Genomic DNA, 22,826 nt, shown 5'->3' with positions numbered 1-22,826 from the left:
AACCTTGGTTCCCACGGCATCAAGCCGAGAGAGATGTGAGGCAGGGGTGCCTGTCCAAAGGGAAGAGCAGTACTCCATCAAGCTGAGGATGAAGGCTTTCTGGCTCAGACCTTAAGGTCGTGGAAACCAAAGCCTTCAAGATCATTCGAACCTCCCACCATTAAGCATAGTCCATGGACCTATCTATCACTTTGCCAAAGCAGACAAGTCAGTGGTCTCTGTCTTCTATCGCCTCCTTTCTGGTCTCACACCCTCTGCCCTTTCTGTCCTTTGTCACCCACTCTCCCTCCCCCTTTCAGGCCAGGCCAGATATTGTCAGGTCAGGCCAGATCAGATCTACGAGTTGCTACAGGTAACATGTAAACGTGTACGAACCTGCTTCATGGTCGGGTTGTCAGCAACTAAACCATCTCCCTAACAAGGTTTCCGGATGAGGAGGGTGTATGGACATGGATACCCAGAAGGATTAAAAACAAAACCTGTCAAAGGGTGAAGGTTTCCTTGTGAGCTAACGGCCATCCATATCTGGTGCCCAACGGCATCTGCAGACATCCTCCTGCAGTTGGGTTACCTTTTTCCAGGAAGTTGGTGGCAGGATTTGCACTCCGGCCACCATAACACACTTAATTCCACAAAACACACAAATAAAGCAAATGAAACTGAAAACCCACTCAGTCAGAGTACCTCCTGTGCAGCTGCCCTTTGGAGGGCAGCTCACCGGATGATGGGATTAGGGCAAAGCCTTCGGGAACCCCATTCTTTGATGATAGGAGGAAAAGGACAGGGTAACCTTCCTGGGTTGGATTGTGGTGGTATGTGTTGGGGTGGAGCTGAGGTGTCATCCACCAAATGGCGGTCTCCTGGGGTTAACATGAGGGTGTCCCTTCAGTTGGGTACCTGGAATGTCCTATCCCTATGAGAGGATGATCACCTGTCTCTGCTGTCATCTGAACATCGATATTGGAGCACTCTCTGAGGTTTGGAGACCGGATAGTGGTGAGATCATGACAGGTGATTCCACCTACTACTGGTCTGGTCACTCTGATGGTTACCATGCCCAAAGAGTTGCTGTAGGTGTGTCTAATAAGCTGACTCCCATGATAATTGAGGTAACACCGGTCAAGGAGCATATGAGACTGAGGATTCGTCACTCATTGGGTGTCGTTTCCCTAGTCTCTGTACATGTTATTACTGAGACGAGTGATCTCACCGTGAAGGACGCATTCTATGCAATGCTCGAGTCTGTGGTGGATCAGTTCCCCAGATGAGATACTCTTCTAGTCTTGGGGAATTTCAATGCATTGACTGGCATGACAGGGATGGTTATGAAACATGTCGGTCCCCATAGGTCTGGAACTGTGAACCAGAACAGCACTAATCCCTTGACTTTGCAAGAAACTGTGGATTTAGAGTGGCTGGTTCATGGCTTCAGCACCCAAAGGCTCATTGCTGGACTTGGTATTCCAATACTGGTGGTGTGGCAAAGGAGACTGACCATGTGCTCGATGAGCACTGGAGGATGATTCAGATCTGCAGGGTCAACCGAATGCTCAGTTCTTCAATACCGACCACATTCTTGTTCTAGCAACTCTGAATTTGCAGCTTAAGTGCAGGAGAATGGTACCATCCCAGCCTAGGTTGGATGTTGGCAAGTTCAAGGATGAGAGGGTGAGTGGAGATTTGGGTGGTCTGGGTGCTTTGGGGAATCCTGAAGAGTTGTGGAAGCCTTCAAGACCACCATCCTTGATGTTACCGGTGGTTGTCTTGGAAGACACCATCAGGTGAAGAACTTTGTCTCCGAAGGTCACCGAATACCATTGACCAGTCACAGGGTCAGGCTTAATGGCAGAGCTGAGCTGTTCAGGGAATTGAGGCATAAAACTGTACATGCACTGAGGGTGGACAAGGCCAATGTGCGAGGAATCTGTGAAGTCGTAGAGCAATCACATGTGGTTAAGTGATACTCAATTACTCATCCTGCTTTCAGAGGAATTTGTGCATTGCGTTCCTCCTAGCCCATCCCTCGGTGTACTGCAGTTACAGCGGAGGGTGGTGGGCTCTTGACAGAGGAGTCTGAAGTGAAGGCCCGCTGAGCCAGTTACTTTGAGTGGCTATACCAGGCTGACCCACCAGCTGTTGAGTGGGACGTCAGGGGTGTAACTAACCCCATTGCTGACCCTTGATTCAACTGTGAACCACCTTCGTTTGTGGAAACACAGGATGCGGTGAACCAGTTGAAAGGGGGTAAAGCTCCTGGGATCCACGGCATCCATGCTGAACTTCTCATAGCTGGTGGAAATGCTGTACCTGTGTCATTGCATGAACGTCTGTGCTATGTTTGGAGCACAAGCATCATCCCAAATGACTGGAAGAGGGGCCTTGTTGTCCCTCCCTGGAAAGGGAAGGGTGATCGCTGGGACTGCAACAGCAACCGAGGGGTTATACTGCTCTTAGTGCCAGGCAAGGTCTTTGCTTGGATAATTCTTGAGAGGGTTCGCCACTATGTGCTTGAGCACCAGCACCCAGAGCAGTCGGGCTTTATACCAGAAAGGTCAATGATTGACCATTTCCTTGCTCTTTGGGTCCTCAATGAACACAGACGAGAGTTTTGGCATGGGCTGCTCACAATCTACGTTTATCTCCAACAAACATTCGATTCGGTGAATTGGAATGCTCTCTGGAGGATTTTCAGTCTTCGTAGGGTGCCACCAAAACTGAGCAATCTGATTTCTGAACTATACACTGGTGCTGAAAGTGCTGTGAGGTGTGGTGATTCCATCTCCAACTTATTTCCAGTTGTTACTGGAGTTTGTCAGAGGTGCTTTCTGGCTCCCACACTTTTCAGCACTTGTATGGACTTTTTTCAGGAAAGGATGTCGGAGACATCAAGCTGTGGTGCATTGTTTGGGAGAGACACTCGATAATCTTAAAGGGGCCCTCAAGGTGCTCAATGAGGAGTTTGAGCCGCTAGGATTACGGGTTTCATGGGTCAAAACTAAGATACAGGCTTTCCATGACATCTTGGATGCTTCTATCTTGTCTGCACCTGTTTGTGGTAAGGATGTTGAGGTCACAGAGAGATTCACTTACCTTGACAGTGATATTCATGTCTGTTAGCTGTGAGCCAGAGGTCAACAGACGTCTGCGTTGGGCCTGGGGAGTCATGGATTGACTGGATCATGGGGTGTGATGCTGTCAGGACCAATGCAGGAGGATGAAAGTCCAAGTCCTTGGTCCTTCCAGTCTTGCTCGACGGATGTGAGACTTGGACTCTGACCAAGGATCTGTGATAGAGACTTAATTCCTTTGGTACCAACTTTCTTTGGAGAATCCTTGGCTATCACTGGGCAGGCTGTGTGTCCAACGAGTGGTTTCTGAGAGAGACTTGTCTTAGATCTGTTACCTGTATAGTCCGTGAGCATCACCTGTGGCAGTGTGGACTTGTGGCTCATTTTCCTGATGCCGATCCTGCTCACCAGATTCTCTCAGCAAGGAAGCCTCGTGAGTGAAGGAGGCCAACAAGCCGACCACGTGCGTCGTGGTTTCTGCAGGTTGATAGGCATCTCAAGATGGGGATGGGCCAGGCATCTGCCTGGGGGGTGGCCAGACGGAGGTCCCAGGAGTACCGGCGGAAAGTGGACGCAGCGACGAGCTGCTCCGGCGCATGCTCCCATACCTGACCTGATCCTCCCTCCCAAGTTTCTGCAGGGTGCACATGGTCCACCAGCAACCACCTTCTGGGGAAACTCCTAAAATCCAGAATCACTGTTCACCTCCACTCATTCGTTCCTGCTTTTTCCCTTCGATGGAACTTACTTCCACATTCTCTTCAATCCCATTCTTCCCTCCAGGCCTTCAAGACAGCTGTTCACCTTCATCTCAGATTTGTTTTTTTGTTTTTCCTCACATCATCCCTGATCCAAAACCATGATCCTTTCTATCCCCATTGATCAGTTATATGTTCTAGCATTCATTTTGAACACAATACGATACAATCAATAAATATACAAACAAACAAATAAATAAAAATGCTATGAGGAGTGATGGAGGGCTAGAGGGGAATGCTATCAAGTGGGTTATTCAGCCATTTTTAATGAAGAGAAACCAGACATTTTCTGCACAATATTTTAGGAACAGACAAATGTTTATGCTTAAAATACTCCCACAAAAGTTAATGAACTTATTGAGCTGACATTTTGCACAAAGCAAAATCTTGTAATTTCCTTCCTGCAATGCAGCTCTGACCAACTACTTGGGGCCTATTGTCCAAAACAATAATGCCTCAAAATTAAGGAAACCACAATGCACCTTTGCTTACACATCATTGGGTCAACATATCAAACCCAAAAGTGGAGAGTTCAAGTTCAGACCCATGTCAATCTCTCACACAAGTATCAATCTGTTAAATGGAAGGGCCACATGAGGCCTCACCAGCACATTATTTACAGTTTATCAACTCAAACCGATGAAGGCAGAGCACAACATCCACTTTCCACTACCACCCAACTGTCCTTCAAACTCCGCAAAAGGCTCTACGACACGCAGAACGAGTAAGCAGCTCTCAATAACACCTCTTAATGAGTGCTTCACCAAGAAAAAGGAATTTTTTTCTCATCAAAAAGGATTTGGAACAAAACAATGAAAGCAAAATCTCTCGATATTATCATCGCCAACCAATTCTCAAGCACCTCTTACAGACTTGTTGATATCATTGGAAACGTGACATATTCGTACTATCAGGAGCACGGCACACTGTAATGTAACCCTCGGAAGGTTGACAGCATTGAATTTTCCTTAATTCCTTGCACGTTTTGAAATATTTCAAGAGGTCACTGAAAAAGAGAGTACCCACCTCACAAGTGAGGTTTAAAAATAAAATAAACTAGTCAAAGGAAGCCCTTCAAATATATGACTCAATCTGAAGTCAGCAACTCAAACTCATTCACAACTTGTGTCATTGGCAGCTTTAGCAGCAGCAAGGACGTGACTTGTCATTCAAACAAGTTTTGCAAATTTTCGTTTCAAATTTTTGGCTTCACAGTACGGATGGGGTGCCGTGGCAATGTTTTACCGTGTGAACATTAACGTGAAGGTCATTAACGGTTTAAAAACTGACAAACATTAACAGCTGCCTTTTTTTGTCTCCATAGAAAATGGAGGAGCTAGTACATATCACACCAGCAGAACACATGCGAAGGGAATATACATGGACAGTGCTATCACAATGGTTTGTGCATGTGTTTTTCTGATGACACATTAATGTCGGCTTGAGATGAGCAGTAAGTACATTGGCATATCATGAAACGATGGCATGGGTCCACAGTTCAAAATGACATAGTCTTGCACGGCTCTGGGTTGCCCTGTTTTACATTCCATCCACACACATGGCTCATACGACGCTGTGATCTCAGGTTGATGTCTACATTGCTTTACTAATGTACTCAAACGTCATTTTGAAGGTTCGTGATGCACAGTCGGGTACAAAAGTAAAAAGTATGCGTCCATTCAAATCAATGGCGAGCTTTCTCACACAACGATTTCAAACAGAAACATTTCATGACAATAAAGATGTTCATTAATATTCTTTTCTTTATTATAGTTACAACCAAATACCACCCGTAACTTCACTGATGAGATACTAAAGAGGGAGGGAGAAAAAGTGAGGAGAAGAGGGAGAGAGGGGTGGGGGAGAGAGAGCGGGGAGAGTGAAGAGGTGGAGGGGAAAGAAGAGGGAGGGCAGCGAGGAGGGGGAGGGGAGCGAGGAAGGGCAGTATGAGGTGAGAGGAAGGGAAGATAGACTTGCGGTGGAGCATGAATTACGATTCATTCCGTTTCATCAAAATGATTCTGCATAGAATAAGAGTGAAGATGGAAACAAAATAATGCCTGAAATCCTTTTTTTGGTCTTGGTGATGCTGGACTTTTCCACTGACGACTCTGCCGTTTGGTCTCAGGATCGTATTCGAATATCCACGATTCATTGTCAGTAATGACTACCCGAGCAGGTCTGGATCGTCCTCGAGGCGCTTGATAATGTCTTGACAGACAGTGACTCTTTGCTGTTTCTAGTCCTCGGACAACAGCTTGGGGACCATCTTTGCGCACACCTTACGCATTTCGAGATTTTCAGTGATGATGCTCCAGAGTGTCCTTGTTGATGGAAAGTTCCTCAGCAATCATCCGCACCGTGAGTCGATGATCTGTACGCACCATCTGCTTCACACGCTCGATGTTGTCCGCCGTTCTGCTTGTTGAAGGTCTTCCAGACCGTAGATAGTCTTCAACCTCCTCCCGTCCCTCTTTGACCTCTTGTGTCATTCAATTGCACGTGTACGTGACATCGTTTCTTCCCCGTAGATTTGCTGCAGCATTGCGAAGGATTCGGAAGGTGTTTTACCAAGCTTGGCAAGAAACTTCAGATTGGCTCTCTGCCCACGACTCATAGCGCGACGACTCGGACTAGACGAGTAAAGCACGACCTGTAAAAAAAAAAAAAAAAATCACACAATGAGCGGTCAACCATCCCCAATCATATATGTTGCTGGAATGTTGCGAAAGACTGTGATGCAACCCGTTCATTCAAGTTGTGTCAGTGGAGCACAGAGCAGGCTCAGTCCCGTTCCTTTTTAGACGGACCTCGTATATCGTTTTTGGCCCTTTCTCTCAATGGTGAAGAATCACTTAAGAAGTGCTTGTATCCAGAGACAGATTCAGATCTTCACCAAAATCGAATCAAGACTTGTCACACATCCATACTGTCCACCAAGTTTTGTCTGAATCAGTCCACAACCTTTTGATATATCCTGCTCACAGGCATACAAACATACAGGAGTGGATACATAACCCCTGTCCAATTTCGGTGGTGGAGGTAATGAAAGGTTAATACATTTGAGAGAGATAAAAATTAAGTGAGCAGTCAGATTATGCTCTGGAGTGTATTATATTGTTGCGAATTTGGAAGCTTACTGCACACAACAGCCAGGTCCGAAAGATCAGCGATATCGGTTAGTATGCGTTTCTCGTTAGGGTCTCGTCCTATGTTTAATGGGTGATTAATTGTAAGTGCGCAGAGTTATTTTGATAGTTAGGACTTAAATTACCAACAACAACGATACCTGCCCTCGCTTCCTTCCACCATCATCCACCAGCACCATTGCACGCGTGCGTGTCAGCACGTACGTGGGCGGAGTCCAGTGTGCTAGGTGGGGCTTCTCTGGACGGTGGTGTGCTGGCTTCACCCCAAATATGGACACAAGCGTTGCGCTCTGGTTTCGCCCAAAATATGGGCACAAGCGTTTTTGTTCTGGCTTGGCTCCAAATAGGGGCATAGAGTGTTCTCTCTGCCCAATGAGGGAGTGCGAGCAGGGGATAAGAGAAGCGCGCGTGGGCCAAACGAGAGTTGTTGTTGAGAGTTGTCTTCTGGTCTTGAGAGAGTTGAGAATTGTCTGCTGGTGTTCAGTCTTCGGAAGTCTGGTGGTCTCCTGAAGCCAGTCGTCGCCTTCCTGGGGTCCCACCAACAGAGCGTCTTCTCTTGTGGCCTGAGTGCCTGCGAGCCTGTCCCGTGAGGATCGCCTGCCTGGGCTTGGAGCGGCATTGTGCAACAGGTTTGAGTCCTGCCACACCAGATAATCGAAGACCGCACGAGGCGGAGAGGTCCGAGAATAGGCTCTGACCTCCAGCTCGCCTTTCTCGAGCTGGAGGCCTCCAATAAAGACCTGACGGGTCAGTTTCTTTTTGGTTGTATGTGTGTGTGTGTGTGTGCTTGTGGTGCCAGTCTATTAAGTAAAGCTGCATAAGTGCTTGTACATAAATTGCTATTCCTTCAGTATTCGGTTAACTCTGCCTTCTTGCATGCTCCCCTGCCCCATTATAAATAAATATCCCTTTTGTTAAATGTTCCAGCTCATTTCTGTGTTTCTTTCATTGGCTTGGCATGGTGTGTATTGAGAGATAGTGAGGGTAAATTGTTCATTTGGTCCGACAGGCCTTGGTAATCTCCGCTTGGGTTACACACGGTTGGGGCTCGGTAACGGCTCGTTCCGCTCGAGGTCCGTCGAGGGTGTGAATTCCCCGGTAGCTTTGTCCACGTGAGTAATTAGGTATATTGAAGTTTGGCAATTGACTCTACCCCATGCGGTCAAATTATTGGTGATTCATGGTCCAGTCAGGGACCCGTGCCTTTCGGACTTATCCAAAAGGCACGACCTCAATTCCGGTGTGTTCGGTGGAGCCGACTCTATTGCTCCCTCTCGCGGTTGTGCTCGCCAACAATATAACTGTTGGGGGAAAAAATGGGCTCAAACATAATCCATAAACTAATCAAATCAATGCCAAATAGAGTTGAGGGAGTTCTAAAGGCAAAATGGGGTTACACTGATTATATATTATTGAATGGGATCACAGATATATTTCCAATTATAATAAGTGGGCTGTCAGGATGGCCGAGAGGTACGCACATTTGCCTCTCAGCTGTCTAGCCTGGGTTCGAATCCCAACTCATCTATAAACCATCATCCCGGTGTTTCATCAATGTGTGTGCCGTCCTTCGGATGGACGTTAAACTGGGCGTTAGTTGTCTGTCGGCATTAGTTGGTGGATGTTAAAGATCCCATGGTGTCCTTTGTGAAGAGTAGGCAAGCTATCATTGGCACAACAAAATAAACTAGAGGGGGAGCACTCGGTAGAGTGCAAAACCTCCGCCGCCAATACTGCTAGGTCACTCAAGTGAACCCGATATCCTATTCATTCAATTTGACGTCAACAGTGCTCACAGAGTTATAGTTTGCAACTTTCCCTTTTACATACTCAATTCATTCGTCATAACTAGATTCCTTGAGACAGAAATTGATTTTACGTGGGTATATCCACCTGAAATTCCAAAATCAGCCGCAATTATAATTTTGGCATGTTTTTTTGTTGGAAATCACTTATAACATGTAGAAATGCAAAAAAAAATAAAAAAAAAAAAAAAAATCGAAATTTTGTTGAAAAAAAAGTTGCAAAATTTCTTTTTTCTCTAACAATTTTTTTTTTTGGGGGGGGGGGGTTGGAAATCACTTAAAACATGGAGAAATGCAAAAAAAAAAATTCAAATTTTTTTCCAAAATGGCCGCCATAGCGGCCATATTGGATTTTGGACCAAGTCCAAAATCTTATGGCATGATCCTTGGACCATACCAAATCCCCCCACCAAGTTTCGTCGAAATCCGTCGAGGAGTTTTTCCGTAATACTGTTCACAAACAAACAAACAAACAGAAAGGGGTGAAAACAGTAACCTCCGATCTTCGATGGCGGAGGTTAATTACAATTTCCTGCTCCAATTACTGATGGGAAGGCAATGGCAAAGCACCCAATAACACTTGCCAAGAAATTGCTTCGGCAGCTCCAATGCTCTGCAACCGAGTATGGCACATCAAAATCAGGCATTATAAGTGTTACTATATCCAGCTAACTGTGTTATGGAAATCCCTTGAAAGTGCTTTTGGTTTCATATTATGATGATTCATTTCATCACATCCAATTTAATAAATTTGTTACTGGGCTCAGACTTTTGTACCCTTCTATGTGTACAACCTCCATCATTCGTCAAAGGGTTCTCCATGATGTACGAGTCTGTAAAAGGTGGTGACAGGAAAATGTGAGGTGCATTAAAAAATAATAATAATTGGATGCATTATTTTGACATGGGGATGTCAATGATTAAGATGGCTCTTTCCTTTGCATGTTAAGAATTTGGAAGATGCACAGAGTATACAATAACAACATTTTTTTCCATAAAACATTACTTCGTGGACAATGGGGTTAATTTTGTTATCAATCGTTCCACAAAGCCCTTAACAAGTGTGTGTCCACTCTCAGGCGAGCCAGAAAGCATCATCTCTCCAACCTCAAGAATGAACTTTCAAACTTATCTCCCACCTCTAAAACCTGGTGGTCTTGTCAAGTCTGTCTCTGGTGAATGCTCCCCTTCCATCCCTTCCTTCACTTCAAATGGCACCACAGCCGACTCCTCTCGTGAGAAGGCCGAATGCCTCAATTCTGTGTTTGCTTCCAAATCTTACGCCCCTAACCATTCTCAACAGCTCCTGCATTCTGTCTTTTGCACCTGAAAATGTGAAAAAGTTTCCAGCAACCCCCTTCTGGTGAAACTCTTAAAATCAAGAATCACTGCTCACCGTCACTCTTTCATTACTCTTTTTCCCCACCTTTGTAACATACTCCCACACTCTCTTCAATCCCACTCTTCCCTCCAGGTCTTCAAAACAGCTCTTCATGACCATCGCTTATCTTCCCCCATCCAAAACCATGATCTTTTCTACCCCAGCTAATCCAACCCAAACCCACCTCCGTCAAATTCCCTGCTCTCACCCTATGTACCCCACCCCATCCCTCTCCCTTCCACAGATGTCATGTCTCTGTTCCACACTGTTTTTTCCTTACCTCTCCCACCCCTCTTGTCCCCTGCCACCCTTGTGGTATGTTCTGTGTGTTACTCAAACGAGCCTCGACAGTGTGTTAAAAAAAAATGGCAGAGAAAAGGGGAGGTGACATGAAAGGAGAGATTAAGGAGATTAAGGAGGGAATCGGAACTCGACTTCAAGTGATGGAGCAGCTGAAAGAGATCGAGACAGAGAAAACCAAAAAACAGAATGTGTCATGTATGGGAGACGTACCGCAGCATGGGACTTCCTCTAAATTGGGTGCAGGGCCAAGAGGGGTGGAGGGAGGTGACGTATCCATCTGCATACCATGGGGACTGAGGGGTGTTGCAAGCTGACGAGATATAACATATGGCACTTATAGTGGGGAAGAAAAGTTAGAGGCATATTTAGCACAATTTTACCATGGTATGCAGATTAAACAGATGGACAGCAAGTGAAAAAGCATCCGTGTTGGTCGCATTATTGAGGAAAGGTGTTGGGGATACTGAATGCCTGGCCACAAAACCCAATGATTTATGAGGAAGTAAGATGATGCCACACGAGATGTTTCAGGACAACACAAAAGGCCGAGGTGGCATGGCTGCAGCTCACGTAGCGGAAGTGGTGATGCCCATAGACATTCCAGAATCTGGCTGAAGAGAACGGATGTTTCGTGAAGCTTGTTTACCTGGATGTGAAGCCTGGTGTTGGCTTCACAGTTAAGATGGCTGGCTCAAGATCTTAGGGTCTTTCGTCTGAGCTCCTGTCGTTCCCTTAAATAACACCAGGTGGGTGACTCAGCCCGTCATCCTGCCGAGATCGGCAAAAGGAGTACCAGCTTACTGGTAATAGGGGCAGTGCCAAACGAAGGACCCCGCTTATGGTATCGAGAATGGCAAAAGAAACACCATAAAGCAAGATATAGAGACTCTGTAAAAGTGATGCAGCCAGGTTTTAAGGCCTTTCAGAGGCAACTAAGGTGGCGACCACAGGAAGAGAGGACATCTAATCTCCGGAGAATGCTGGGACCCACATGCTGGGAATGTCGGAAACAGGGCCACTTAAGCCCGCCGCACATGAGCCGATGCAATAATACCGTCGGCGATGAGTCTTGTACAATTTTGTTTTGTCGTAGACTGCCATACACGACGTGACTGTTGATGACATTATTGTTGGAAAACAAAATGGCAAAGAAGAAGAGCAGGGAGAGAATGAGAAGGGTGAAAACTCTGAGCACTGATGCTTTGGCACGAGTACTAGTTTGGCGCCGACAGTGTGACAGGAGAAAGAAAAGCTGCGGGTAAAGCCCTGGGTGGAGAGAAGGCTGGTTCCAGGGGCATTCAACAATTTGACAGTGGAACTTGCTGCAGAAGATGAGTGCTCTTATGCAAACTTCCAGAGGATGCATCTGACATTTAATGAGCTAGAGGAGTGGGTCAGTCGGTGGATAGTGAGGAGAAACACAACAATCAGAGGCATAATGTTAGCTGCAGAGTGATTTGTTTTGTTTTTTTTGGCCACAAAGTACTGCATTACTGCAATTTAAACATGCATTGAAAAACGCACACACACGCACATAGCAGCAATTTTATTTTCCCAAATGCGCATTCCTCTTTGAATATGTTTTACTGCTATAGTCAGAAAGGGAGGCGTGATCCCGCCAGAAATCTATGAGCTGGAACTTTTCTCTTCTGACCAAAAGTCTGCCATATTGATGCTACGGCAGGAAGTCACTGAAAGTTGAAGTTTCATTCGTCAGTTCATTGCACCATGTCGCTAGTGGTCGTAGACCGCCGCACACGACCCAATGATGCATGGCTGTTGTCAACAACTCATGGGAAAAGTCGAAGATGTTCAATTTTTACGACGATCGTTGAAAACAATGTTGACGATTATCACATTAAAACGATTAATTATCAGAGACATGCTGACCCAACAAAACAAGACCGTCTGCAACGAGTATGCAGTGGGGTTTACAATCAGAGCGTTCATGCTGGGAATAGGGATGTTGGGGGAAGAGAGAGGTGACAACAAACTCGGTTGGACGAAAATGGTAAACCATTGGATTGAGACAGGGTCGGCAAGACCAGTGAAGCAACCACAAAGACAGCTAGTTTGGAAAGAAAGAAAAAAAGCCAAGGATATAAATTTAACACTCTGAACATCTCCAGTGGTCATAGTCTGGAAGACGTATGGGACAGTATTATTTTGTGTGGACACCAACTAATTGAATGCAGTCATGTAACTAGAAAGGACTCGACCCTCTTCCCCAAGATGTTCGATGCAATAGCTGCATTGAAGTGGTATAGGACGCTGGACCTAAATAGCGGCTATTGGCAGGCCAAAGTAGACCCAACCAGTTGTGAGAAGACTACATTTTCAGAAGGAACAGGTCTCTGGCAATTCAAGGCAATACCATTAAGGATGTGCAACATGCCCGCCACGTTAGAAAGGCTTGTGGACAGGGTGCTGGTTGGTTGACAATGGCAATTCTGTCTCGTCTATCTGGACAACATTCTAATTCATTCACCGACATTCGACTTGGCCATTTCCCAACTGCAGCAAGTGTTATCACCCTTCTGAGAGGTGCGGTTTACATCGAACCCTGAGAAGTTATAGCTCTTTCCAACAAGAGACTCCCATCTCGGGCACATTATATGACGGGAAGATGCGTCCATGGACCCAGACAAAATCTCTGCAGTGCAAGATTGGCCTACTCCAACAAATGTGCGGCAGGTGAAGGCGTTTCTGGACTGTACGCGAACTATCGACAGTTTTGTAAAGGTTTTGACAATACAGCACAATCACTGCACAGGTTGACGGAAAACGACGTGTTGTAAAAATCTCCATTTAAAATAGATTTCATGCACTTTTTGGAAGAAGAAAAAAAAAAAACGTTGCAAGCCGCCTGAGTTGTCAGCGTGGTCGGCTGGAACTCCACATCCAGTGCTGAACCGAAATAAAAGCCTCCATTAGGCTAGGAAGGCCTGCGAGGCTTATAACATCGGCATGGTTGGTTGTGAGTGCTCCAGGTGTGCACGATTCTCCACAGACTTAAACATCAAGATCGAGATCGACAGCGACGCTCCTCTGAAACAGCTGTGATTGAACATGAGCGGAGCATTGACCGAGCTTGCGCTCTGGGTTTCGATGGTATTCCTTGTGCATGGAATTGTGGTGTACAGAGCTTTATTTTTACTACTTTTCATAATTCCCTATGGGAATCAAATCCATGGAGAACTGCACACATAAAAATTGTATTTTCCCCAATGCAAGTGCACAAATAAATGCTTCCTTTTTCCACTGGTAACACCGAAATGGAATCCAAGCTTGTTGGCAATGGAAAAGGTACTTTTTTTGAAAAAGAAAACCACGAGCTCCACTGTTCATGTACTGTAGAGCAAAATAAGTTTTATTTTCTTACATTATATATACTAGTACGGACCCGTAGGGGCGGGCCCGTAGGTGCAGCCCTCTCTCGCCCCTCTCTCTCGCCCCCTAGTCTCGCCCTCCTCTCTCATCCCCCCCTCTCTCGCAGATATTGGTCGACAGATAAATGGCCGTAACTTGGGAACCGCTTGTCCGATTAATATGAAACCTAGAAAAGGCACATCTGCGGGTCCCCAGCAATATTCCTGGCAAGTTTCGATCAGATCGGGCCGTCAATCGTGCAAAAAAAAAAAAAATCAAAATAATAAATAAATAAATAAACATTAATTGTGACGTCATTCGTGACGTCATAGCACCGTGTCTTGTCATTGGTCAACAGATAAATGGCCGTAACTTGGGAACCGCTCGTCCGATTGACATCAAACCTCAAAAAGGCACATCTGCGGGGCCCCGGCAATATTCCTGGCAAGTTTCAATCAGATCGGACCGGCGGTCGTCGAGAAACGGCGGTCGCAGACAAACAGACAGACAGACAGACAGACATTGCTGGAATTATAGATAGATAATGCTAATATGCATTCAATCCTCACCAAGTTGAAGAGATTAGTTTCAGAGATCATATTTTAAAATGTCAAAAATTAGAATTGGTGCGAATTTATTTTATTTTGCCTGGCTCGACAGACATAGCTCAGCATAAAATAACCTTTTCAAAGCAGTTTAAGAACATAATTACACATCAGACATGATATATAGCAAATATAATTGGAAAGAGAAAAGAGAGTAAGTGATTTTAGGAATGGAGAGCAGAAGGGAAAGGAGTAAGAAGCAAAGTGGTGGGTGAGAGATGGGGGGAGTGGATGGGTGGAACAGGAAGCTGGTAATCAAAAAGGCCACCAATTTAGGGAGGCAAATGTGCATAACGTAATCCAGCTAATGCTCCAGAGTGGAATAAAGAAATGAAAGCAAGATTACAAACTGAACTGGTTAACGAATAGGAAACTTTGCAGCATCAACAAGCAAGACGAACCTCTTCATAAATACAGCACTAACCACAAGGTTAACCCCTTAAATCGTCCCAAAGGTGAAACCACAATCACACCGAGCACAGAGACGATAAACTAAATTATTCTTGTGCGTCACATTTCCAAAAGTGGTCCCACTGGAACGAAAACTACAATGATACTCTGGAATGATAATAATTATAGCCAACATTGTAAGCACTCCCAGAGCGATATTGCCCTGCAAGAATGAAAGTGAGAAAAGCTCCTGGCCAATTGATGAGTGCATTTACATGCAACTTCAGCTCCACAAGTATTTTGGCACTGAGATGAAAAAGGATGAGCAGGAGCAACTGATCTTTACACCCAAATGATCTATGCATTGCAAAGGTTCATGCACCCACGATCTACTCGGCCTCTGCCTGAGAGTCTTCGGATGATCAGACGGAGGCTGGAAGCGTTTCCCGTTTGGCCGATCAGACAGAGGCCGAGAGAGTCGGAGGGCTGAGTGAGTGTTCCCATCCTCTGCCTTCTACATCTTCTGCACAACAAAAGCAACAGGTTACACAACCGAGAACTGTCAGCCATCTTGGCATGAAAATGAGATGGGTACTAGGGTCCGGCAATATATATCGATTATACTGGTTTAATTCTTCATATTGATATACCGGTAATGGAATTCTGAACATACGAGTACACCGAAAAAAAGAAAGAAAAAAAAAGAAAAGAAAAAAAAACGGGCATATCATGAACAAATCCAAGAAAGATTTGTCAAATCCTTAAATACTGTACATGATTTTAAAAGATTTGATGCATTCGGCATCTCAGCTACACCGGAACCACAGTGGAACATATGACGTCAAGATGTAATAGGAAGTAAGTACAGTAGGTTTCAACTTTTACCCATCAACACCCGAGCATTTTTGTTTGCCTGAGTAGCTGTTTTAAAGCAATTGCCAATTGGGTATTCATATGAATCGGGTGTGCTTTAGAAAGCCTGTGCTAATTACCAAAATGGCGATCCGCAACAGTCGTACCGGTATGAAGCGATACCGGTATAGTCATACTGACATGGTGATCTGTGAGACCGGAATGAAGCGATACCGGTATAGTCATACTGAAATGGCGATCTGTGAGACCGGTATCGTCATACGGACATGGCGATCCGTCAGACCGGTATGAAGCGATACCGGTATAGTCATACTCAAATGGCGATCTGTGAAACCGGTGTGAAGCGATACCGGTATAGTCATACGGACATGGTGATCCGTGAGACCGGTATGAAGTGATACCGGTATAGTCATACTGACATGGCGATCTGTGAGACCGGTATCGTCATACGGACATGGCGATCCGTCAGACCGGTATGAAGCGATACCGGTATAGTCATACTCAAATGGCGATCTGTGAAACCGGTGTGAAGCGATACCGGTCTAGTCATACGGACATGGTGATCCGTGAGACCGGTATGAAGTGATACCGGTATAGTCATACGGACATGGTGATCCGTGAGACCGGTATAGTCATACGGACATGATGATCAGCAATCGTCTTGTGATTCCAGTATGAAGCAATACCGGTATAGCCATACTGACATGGCGATCTGTGAGACCGGTATCGTCATACGGACATGGCGATCGGTGAGACCGGTATGAAGCGATACCGGTATAATCATACTGACATGGCGATCGGTGAGACCGGTATGAAGCGATACCGGTATAGCCATACTGAAATGGCGATCCGTGAAACCGGTCTGAAGCGATACCGGTATAGTCATACGGACATGGTGATCCGTGAGACCGGTATGAAGTGATACCGGTATAGTCATATGGACATGGTGATCCGTGAGACAGGTATGAAGTGATACCGGTATAGTCATACGGACATGATGATCAGCAATCGTCTTGTGATTCCAGTATGAAGCAATACGGGTATAGCCATACTGACATGGCGATCTGGGAGACCGGTATGAAGCGATACCGGTATAGTCATACGGACATGGTGATCTGGGAGACCGGTATGAAGCGATACCGGTATAATCATACTGACATGGCAATCGGTGAGACCGGTATGAAGCGACACCGGTATAGTCATATGGACATGGTGATCAGCAATCGTCTTGTGATTCCAGTATGAAGTGATACCGGTATAGTCATACGGACATGGCGATCGGTGAGACCGGTATGAAGCGACACCGGTATAGTCATACGGACATGGTGATCAGCAATCGTCTTGTGATTCCAGTATGAAGTGATACCGGTATAGTCATACGGACATGGCGATCGGTGAGACCGGTATGAAGCGACACCGGTATAGTCATATGGACATGGTGATCCGTGAGACAGGTATGAAGTGATACCGGTATAGTCATACGGACATGATGATCAGCAATCGTCTTGTGATTCCAGTATGAAGCAATACGGGTATAGCCATACTGACATGGCGATCTGGGAGACCGGTATGAAGCGATACCGGTATAGTCATACGGACATGGTGATCTGGGAGACCGGTATGAAGCGATACCGGTATAATCATACTGACATGGCAATCGGTGAGACCGGTATGAAGCGACACCGGTATAGTCATATGGACATGGTGATCAGCAATCGTCTTGTGATTCCAGTATGAAGTGATACCGGTATAGTCATACGGACATGGTGATCAGCAATCGTCTTGTGATTCCAGTATGAAGTGATACCGGTATAGTCATACGGACATGGCGATCCGTGAGACCGGTATGAAGCGATACCGGTATAGTCATACTGAAATGGCGATCTGTGAAACCGGTATAGTCATACTGAAATGGTGATCTGTGAGACCGGTATAGTCATACTGAAATGGTGATCTGTGAGACCGGTATGAAGCGATACCGGTATAATCATACTGACATGGCGATCCGTTAGACCGGTATGAAGTAATACCGGTATAGTCATACGGACATGGTGATCCGTTAGACCGGTATGAAGTGATACCGGTATAGTCATACGGACATGGCGATCCATTAGACCGGTATGAAGTGATACCGGTATAGTCATACGGACATGGTGATCAGCAATCGTCTTGTGATTCCAGTATGAAGTGATACCGGTATAGTCATACGGACATGGCGATCCGTGAGACCGGTATGAAGCGATACCGGTATAGTCATACTTAAATGGCGATCTGTGAAACCGGTATAGTCATACTGAAATGGTGATCTGTGAGACCGGTATGAAGCGATACCGGTATAATCATACTGACATGGCGATCCGTTAGACCGGTATGAAGTGATACCGGTATAGTCATACGGACATGGTGATCCGTTAGACCGGTATGAAGTGATACCGGTATAGTCATACGGACATGGCGATCCATTAGACCGGTATGAAGTGATACCGGTATAGTCATACGGACATGGTGATCCGTGAGACCGGTATGAAGTGATACCGGTATAGTCATACGGTCATGGTGATCCGTGAGACCGGTATGAAGTGATACCGGTATAGTCATACGGTCATGGTGATCAGCAATCGTCTTGTGATTCCGGTATGAAGTGATACCGGTGTAGTCATACTGACATGGCGATCCGTGAGACCGGTATGAAGCAATACCGGTATAATCATACTGACATGGCGATCCGTTAGACCGGTATGAAGTGATACCGGTATAGTCATACGGACATGGTGATCCGTGAGACCGGTATGAAGTGATACCGGTATAGTCATACGGTCATGGTGATCAGCAATCGTCTTGTGATTCCGGTATGAAGTGATACCGGTGTAGTCATCCTGACATGGCGATCCGTGAGACCGGTATGAAGCGATACTGGTAGGGCGATCCATGATAGTGATGGATCCTGACCTATGCCGATTACAAATACTGATATCGCTTTAAACCAAAATCATTTTTAATACAAGTTCAAGTTGTAAGTAAAATAACTGTTCTCATCATGGGGGGCGGGGGGGGGATCCCCATGTGGGAATACTTTGAAAAATTACCGTGTGTCAATGATGTGTACATCATATATTAATACGTTACGGGCCATTGCGTAGTTTTGGAAACTGTAAAAAAAAAAATTATTATTATTATTCTTTTTAATAGCAATATATACCGGTAGATTGATATCGAAAAAAACCCCAATACCGACAGAGTCTAGTGGGTATTGATCGACAACTTATCGAAATCCTTTATCATTGAGGTATGACCGTTAGCCCTCAGCCCCCCCCCCCACCCCCTGCCTCCTTCTCCTCCTCTCCCTCCCAAAATAAAAGATTTAGCACTTATAGTTTTCACTGTTATCATTACCTCCACCCAGCGAAGACGAAGGGAGGTTTATGTTTTAACCCCTGGTAAAAACGATATATAGCATGATATTTCAAAAGGTTATGGACGGATTCAGACGAAACTTGGTGGACAGGTAAGGTGTGTGACAAGGATGAATTGATTGGATTTTGGTGAAGATCTGTATCCGGATCTGGGGGGAGGTATGCACTCTATCGAGTGCCCTTCTAGTTCTAGATGTGACCAGCGCTTAACCTCGACTCAAGTCGAAACATCAACTCTGGTACTAACAAGGCCAACCAAAGCGTAAACACAGTACCAACCTTGAGGATAATCTTTTACATTACCAAAGCTACACCTTCATCCAAACTGTCATTGCCTGCATATTCTGCATCACATTAGCAAGCGATTATAATTTATCAATGATATGAGAGAACTTGGACGACCGAGAGATATTGGGACTACCGCATGGTAAGTGGACCGTAATGTGTGACGCAACAATGTTTGGTTGAATCAGTCCTGCACTACTGTTTATTTGTTTGTAATCATGCTTCAACCTTTGGATGACAGGATTGCTGTATTCACCAATCAGAACAGCACTTGGTAGGACGCATCACCTCCACCAGGTTGAACAGTTTAGGTTTTGTATCCCACTGATGGGCCGGATCAGAATCCGGACCTTAACCAAAATCGAAATCGGCTTGTTCTCGTCACCAAACCAACTCATCCACCCAGTTTTGTCATAACTCGTCCACAAATTTTGAGATACCCTGCTTGCAGACAGAGACAAACAATACCTGTGTTTACCTTCAGTTGAGGAGGTAATACTATTTTCTAGCAAACATCCACAAGAATTAAGACAAATTAAAGATCATTAAAGTCCACACTACTTTATGAGAAAATAGAAATGAGAACAGACGGTGCCATAGTGAAGATGATCATTAGCCCTTAGCACAGTTCATTTGCATAAAACTCAATAACTAGCAAAGGCTCAACATGTGCTTTCGCTAACTTGGCTCACCGAGCATGACCGCTCCAGACTTTGCACTTGAGTATCAATGGCCATTGAAAAGCAAGTACCGGTGAGATTTTTACCTGATTGTAACATTGTATATTACTGGTTTTTCCACTTTCAAGGAATTTTAACACAATTAAACTATTTAGATTCAAAAACATTACTGCCATCAGCTTCCAGATAATTGATGGACCTTGAATTTATTTTGGTGGTGGGGGTGGTGGAAACCAGAATGTCTCCACTTCATCATGCTGGTGAAAAATGATGGGGCTGGCAGGATGGCCAAGATGGAGACACACTCGCCTCGAAGCAATCTAGCCTGGGTTTGAATCCCGACCCAGCTATAAACTGTCACCCCAGTGTTTCCCAGGCAAGGCAATGCATCAATGTGTGTGCCGTCCCTCGAAGGGATGTTAAATTGGTTGGGCACCCCATCGGCCATCATAAGTTGGTGGACAATGACGATCCCATTGTGTCTTTAGCGAAGAGTACACGAGCTATCGCCGGCATCCTGGCCAAATTCCAAATCCCTGTACAATCAGTAAAGTTCCCTGTGTTGGGGTGGCGATCACTCTGGGAGCGAAACCCCCAGCCAAGAAACTGCTTCGGCAGAACTGATGCCACGTGTGGAGTACATGGTACATGATGAAAAATGGTCGACCCAGGTTTCATCACATCGGTCACAATAATCATCAAATCATCTCTGCTCCTCTGTTGCAATAGTCATACTAGATCACACCAAGGTTTTATTTTATTTTTTTTAAACAAGCAATCAAGCAAGTTCAACTATAGCTAATAGGCATATTTAGGCCTGACACAATCTTCATAATTATTCACAATCATTTTCTTTAATGTTCAAGACACCTTGGAGCAAGGTAGAGCAATTGTCATTTGTGCAAAGTAGCCCTCCATTGCACGGATGGGTAATTACTAGATAATTTTTGCTCTGACTTTCATTGAAAGGCAGGAGAAACAAGGTAAGTCGGGCAATACAAGAGGAAAATACGCAAGGGGTCACAAGGTACACGGATGGCTTCGGTGGAGTAACAGATCAGTGAACCATGGAGCCTTTACCAATATACTATTGTGATGTTACACGTGCATTTAAACAAATGAAACATCCATTATGTTGATAGAAAACCAAATTTGTATAGACATGCACAACTTGACAGCTATACCCGTCGTGTCGTGACCACCTGACCCTGGGTTGTTTTGACAAGTAAAGCAAATTACTTCAAACTTATTTGAACAGAAGACGTTCTCATGACTTGGTGAGAAAAATAAGTTGTAATTTTAAAAAGTTTTTTTTTTATTTATTAATGAAACGGAAGGGTGCATCGTGCTCTTGTGGCACAATCCAAATACTGCATTTTCAAACGATACATGATTATGGCAATCCACAAGGGTAGGGCGAACGGGCATGGGGGGTGGGGTGGTGGTGGTGGTGGTGGTGGGGGGGGGGAGAGATCTCGCTTGACCACAACCTGTATGGTTATCGTTACCATCGACAAGCCGGACCTCCCACACCATCTACACTGCAGGTATCCAATTAACTAACTGGGAAAGACGAGGCGGGAAGGTATTGGCATTCACGAGTACAAAAAACACCCAACCATCGGTGATTCGACAGACATCAAATGCAGCGCGAGAAAGCAGCAGCTGTAGGGCTACACGACCACCGCCAATGAAACCTTCCCGAGTTCCTGATTCCCACGTGGATTCTTGTCTCGGCGGTTCCACATCGTCTAGCGTGTCCTGGTGTCCAACTCACCATCCTCCTCAGGGTGTCGGGCGAGTCTGCGTGCGCACTTGTACCTCAGCCATCGACACGCAGCCGACGCAGCTTCCAACCAAAGAAAATTCTGTTCCTGAAGAAAACAATCACCGCCAGAGCGGACGATAGCTCTGTCATTCTCAAACCGCCGCCAGCTACAGCCACGCGGCCCGTAAGCACGGGACGCCTCTCGCGTCTTGACGTCACCGTGTCGATCGTGCATCGTACGTCTTACGTCAGCGCGTTGTGTCTGGCGTCTTGGGGAACGCAGACTCCCACAGGCGTTACGAATCGGGGAGCGTGGGCAGTCCTCGTCGGCGTTGTTGTTGTTTTAATAATGACCCTCCTGTCCTGGGTGACGACATCGACAAACGCGGTGGAATAAAATAAGAAAAAGAGAGAGAGAGCGTTAAAAAGGTGAAAGAAGACATTGAAACTGAAAACCAAAAATTAAGAGTTTATTCACCACCTGCTTATCATCTCAAGTTGAATTTTCTCAACACCACCCCCTCAAGATAGTCACATCCTTTCTTGACATTTCTATTTCAACATACTCAGTGGTATTTTCTCATTAAATCACTCAGTTGTCGCGAGCTTACTTTTGTCTCCTCACATATAAGGAGGAGACCGAGACATCAACTCTTATTACAGCGCGGCGACGTCGCGCTGTTATATAATTGGCTATTTTGTCCTGTGTCTTCTGTCACACTTATTGGGTGTGATGTGGGCGGAGATTGCCGGGTGGATTGTGGGCGGAGATTGCCGGGTGGATTGTGGGCGGAGATTGCCGGGTGGATTGTGGGGGAGATTGCCGGGTGGATTGTGGGCGGAGATTGCCGGGTGCATTGTGGGCGGAGATTGCCGGGTGCATTGTGGGCGGAGATTGCCGGGTGCATTGTGGGCGGAGATTGCCGGGTGCATTGTGGGCGGAGATTGCCGGGTGCATTGTGGGCGGAGATTGCCGGGT

The 22,826-nt window shown here is 45.6% G+C and overlaps 1 protein-coding gene across 3 annotated transcripts in view; it reads right to left on the bottom strand.

Annotated features, from left to right (window-relative positions):
- The window catches only part of TRPM7 (transient receptor potential cation channel subfamily M member 7), a 224,113-nt gene extending 201,654 nt beyond the window's left edge, over positions 1–22,459 (bottom strand). For 2 of the 3 annotated variants that reach the window (XR_015050321.1, XM_085850122.1), the window contains exon 1: positions 21,857–22,047. Coding sequence is in view for 2 of the 3 variants with exons in the window: in XM_085850122.1 (XP_085706248.1) it covers positions 21,857–21,859 (3 nt within the window). In the remaining variant the exon portion in view is untranslated. Of the gene's footprint in view, positions 1–21,856; positions 22,048–22,094; positions 22,211–22,328 lie in introns of those variants that run through there. The other variant, XM_085850121.1, reaches the window with a different exon arrangement.
- Between the last annotated feature and the right edge of the window lie 367 nt (positions 22,460–22,826).

This window comes from Eptatretus burgeri, chromosome 12 (genome assembly GCF_056783735.1).
Source record: "Eptatretus burgeri isolate ZD-2024b chromosome 12, Ebu_testis_v1, whole genome shotgun sequence".
NCBI classification, from domain to species: domain Eukaryota; kingdom Metazoa; phylum Chordata; class Myxini; order Myxiniformes; family Myxinidae; genus Eptatretus; species Eptatretus burgeri.
Note: the sequence above shows the minus strand (reverse complement) of the source record. Positions and strands in the feature narration are given on the sequence as shown.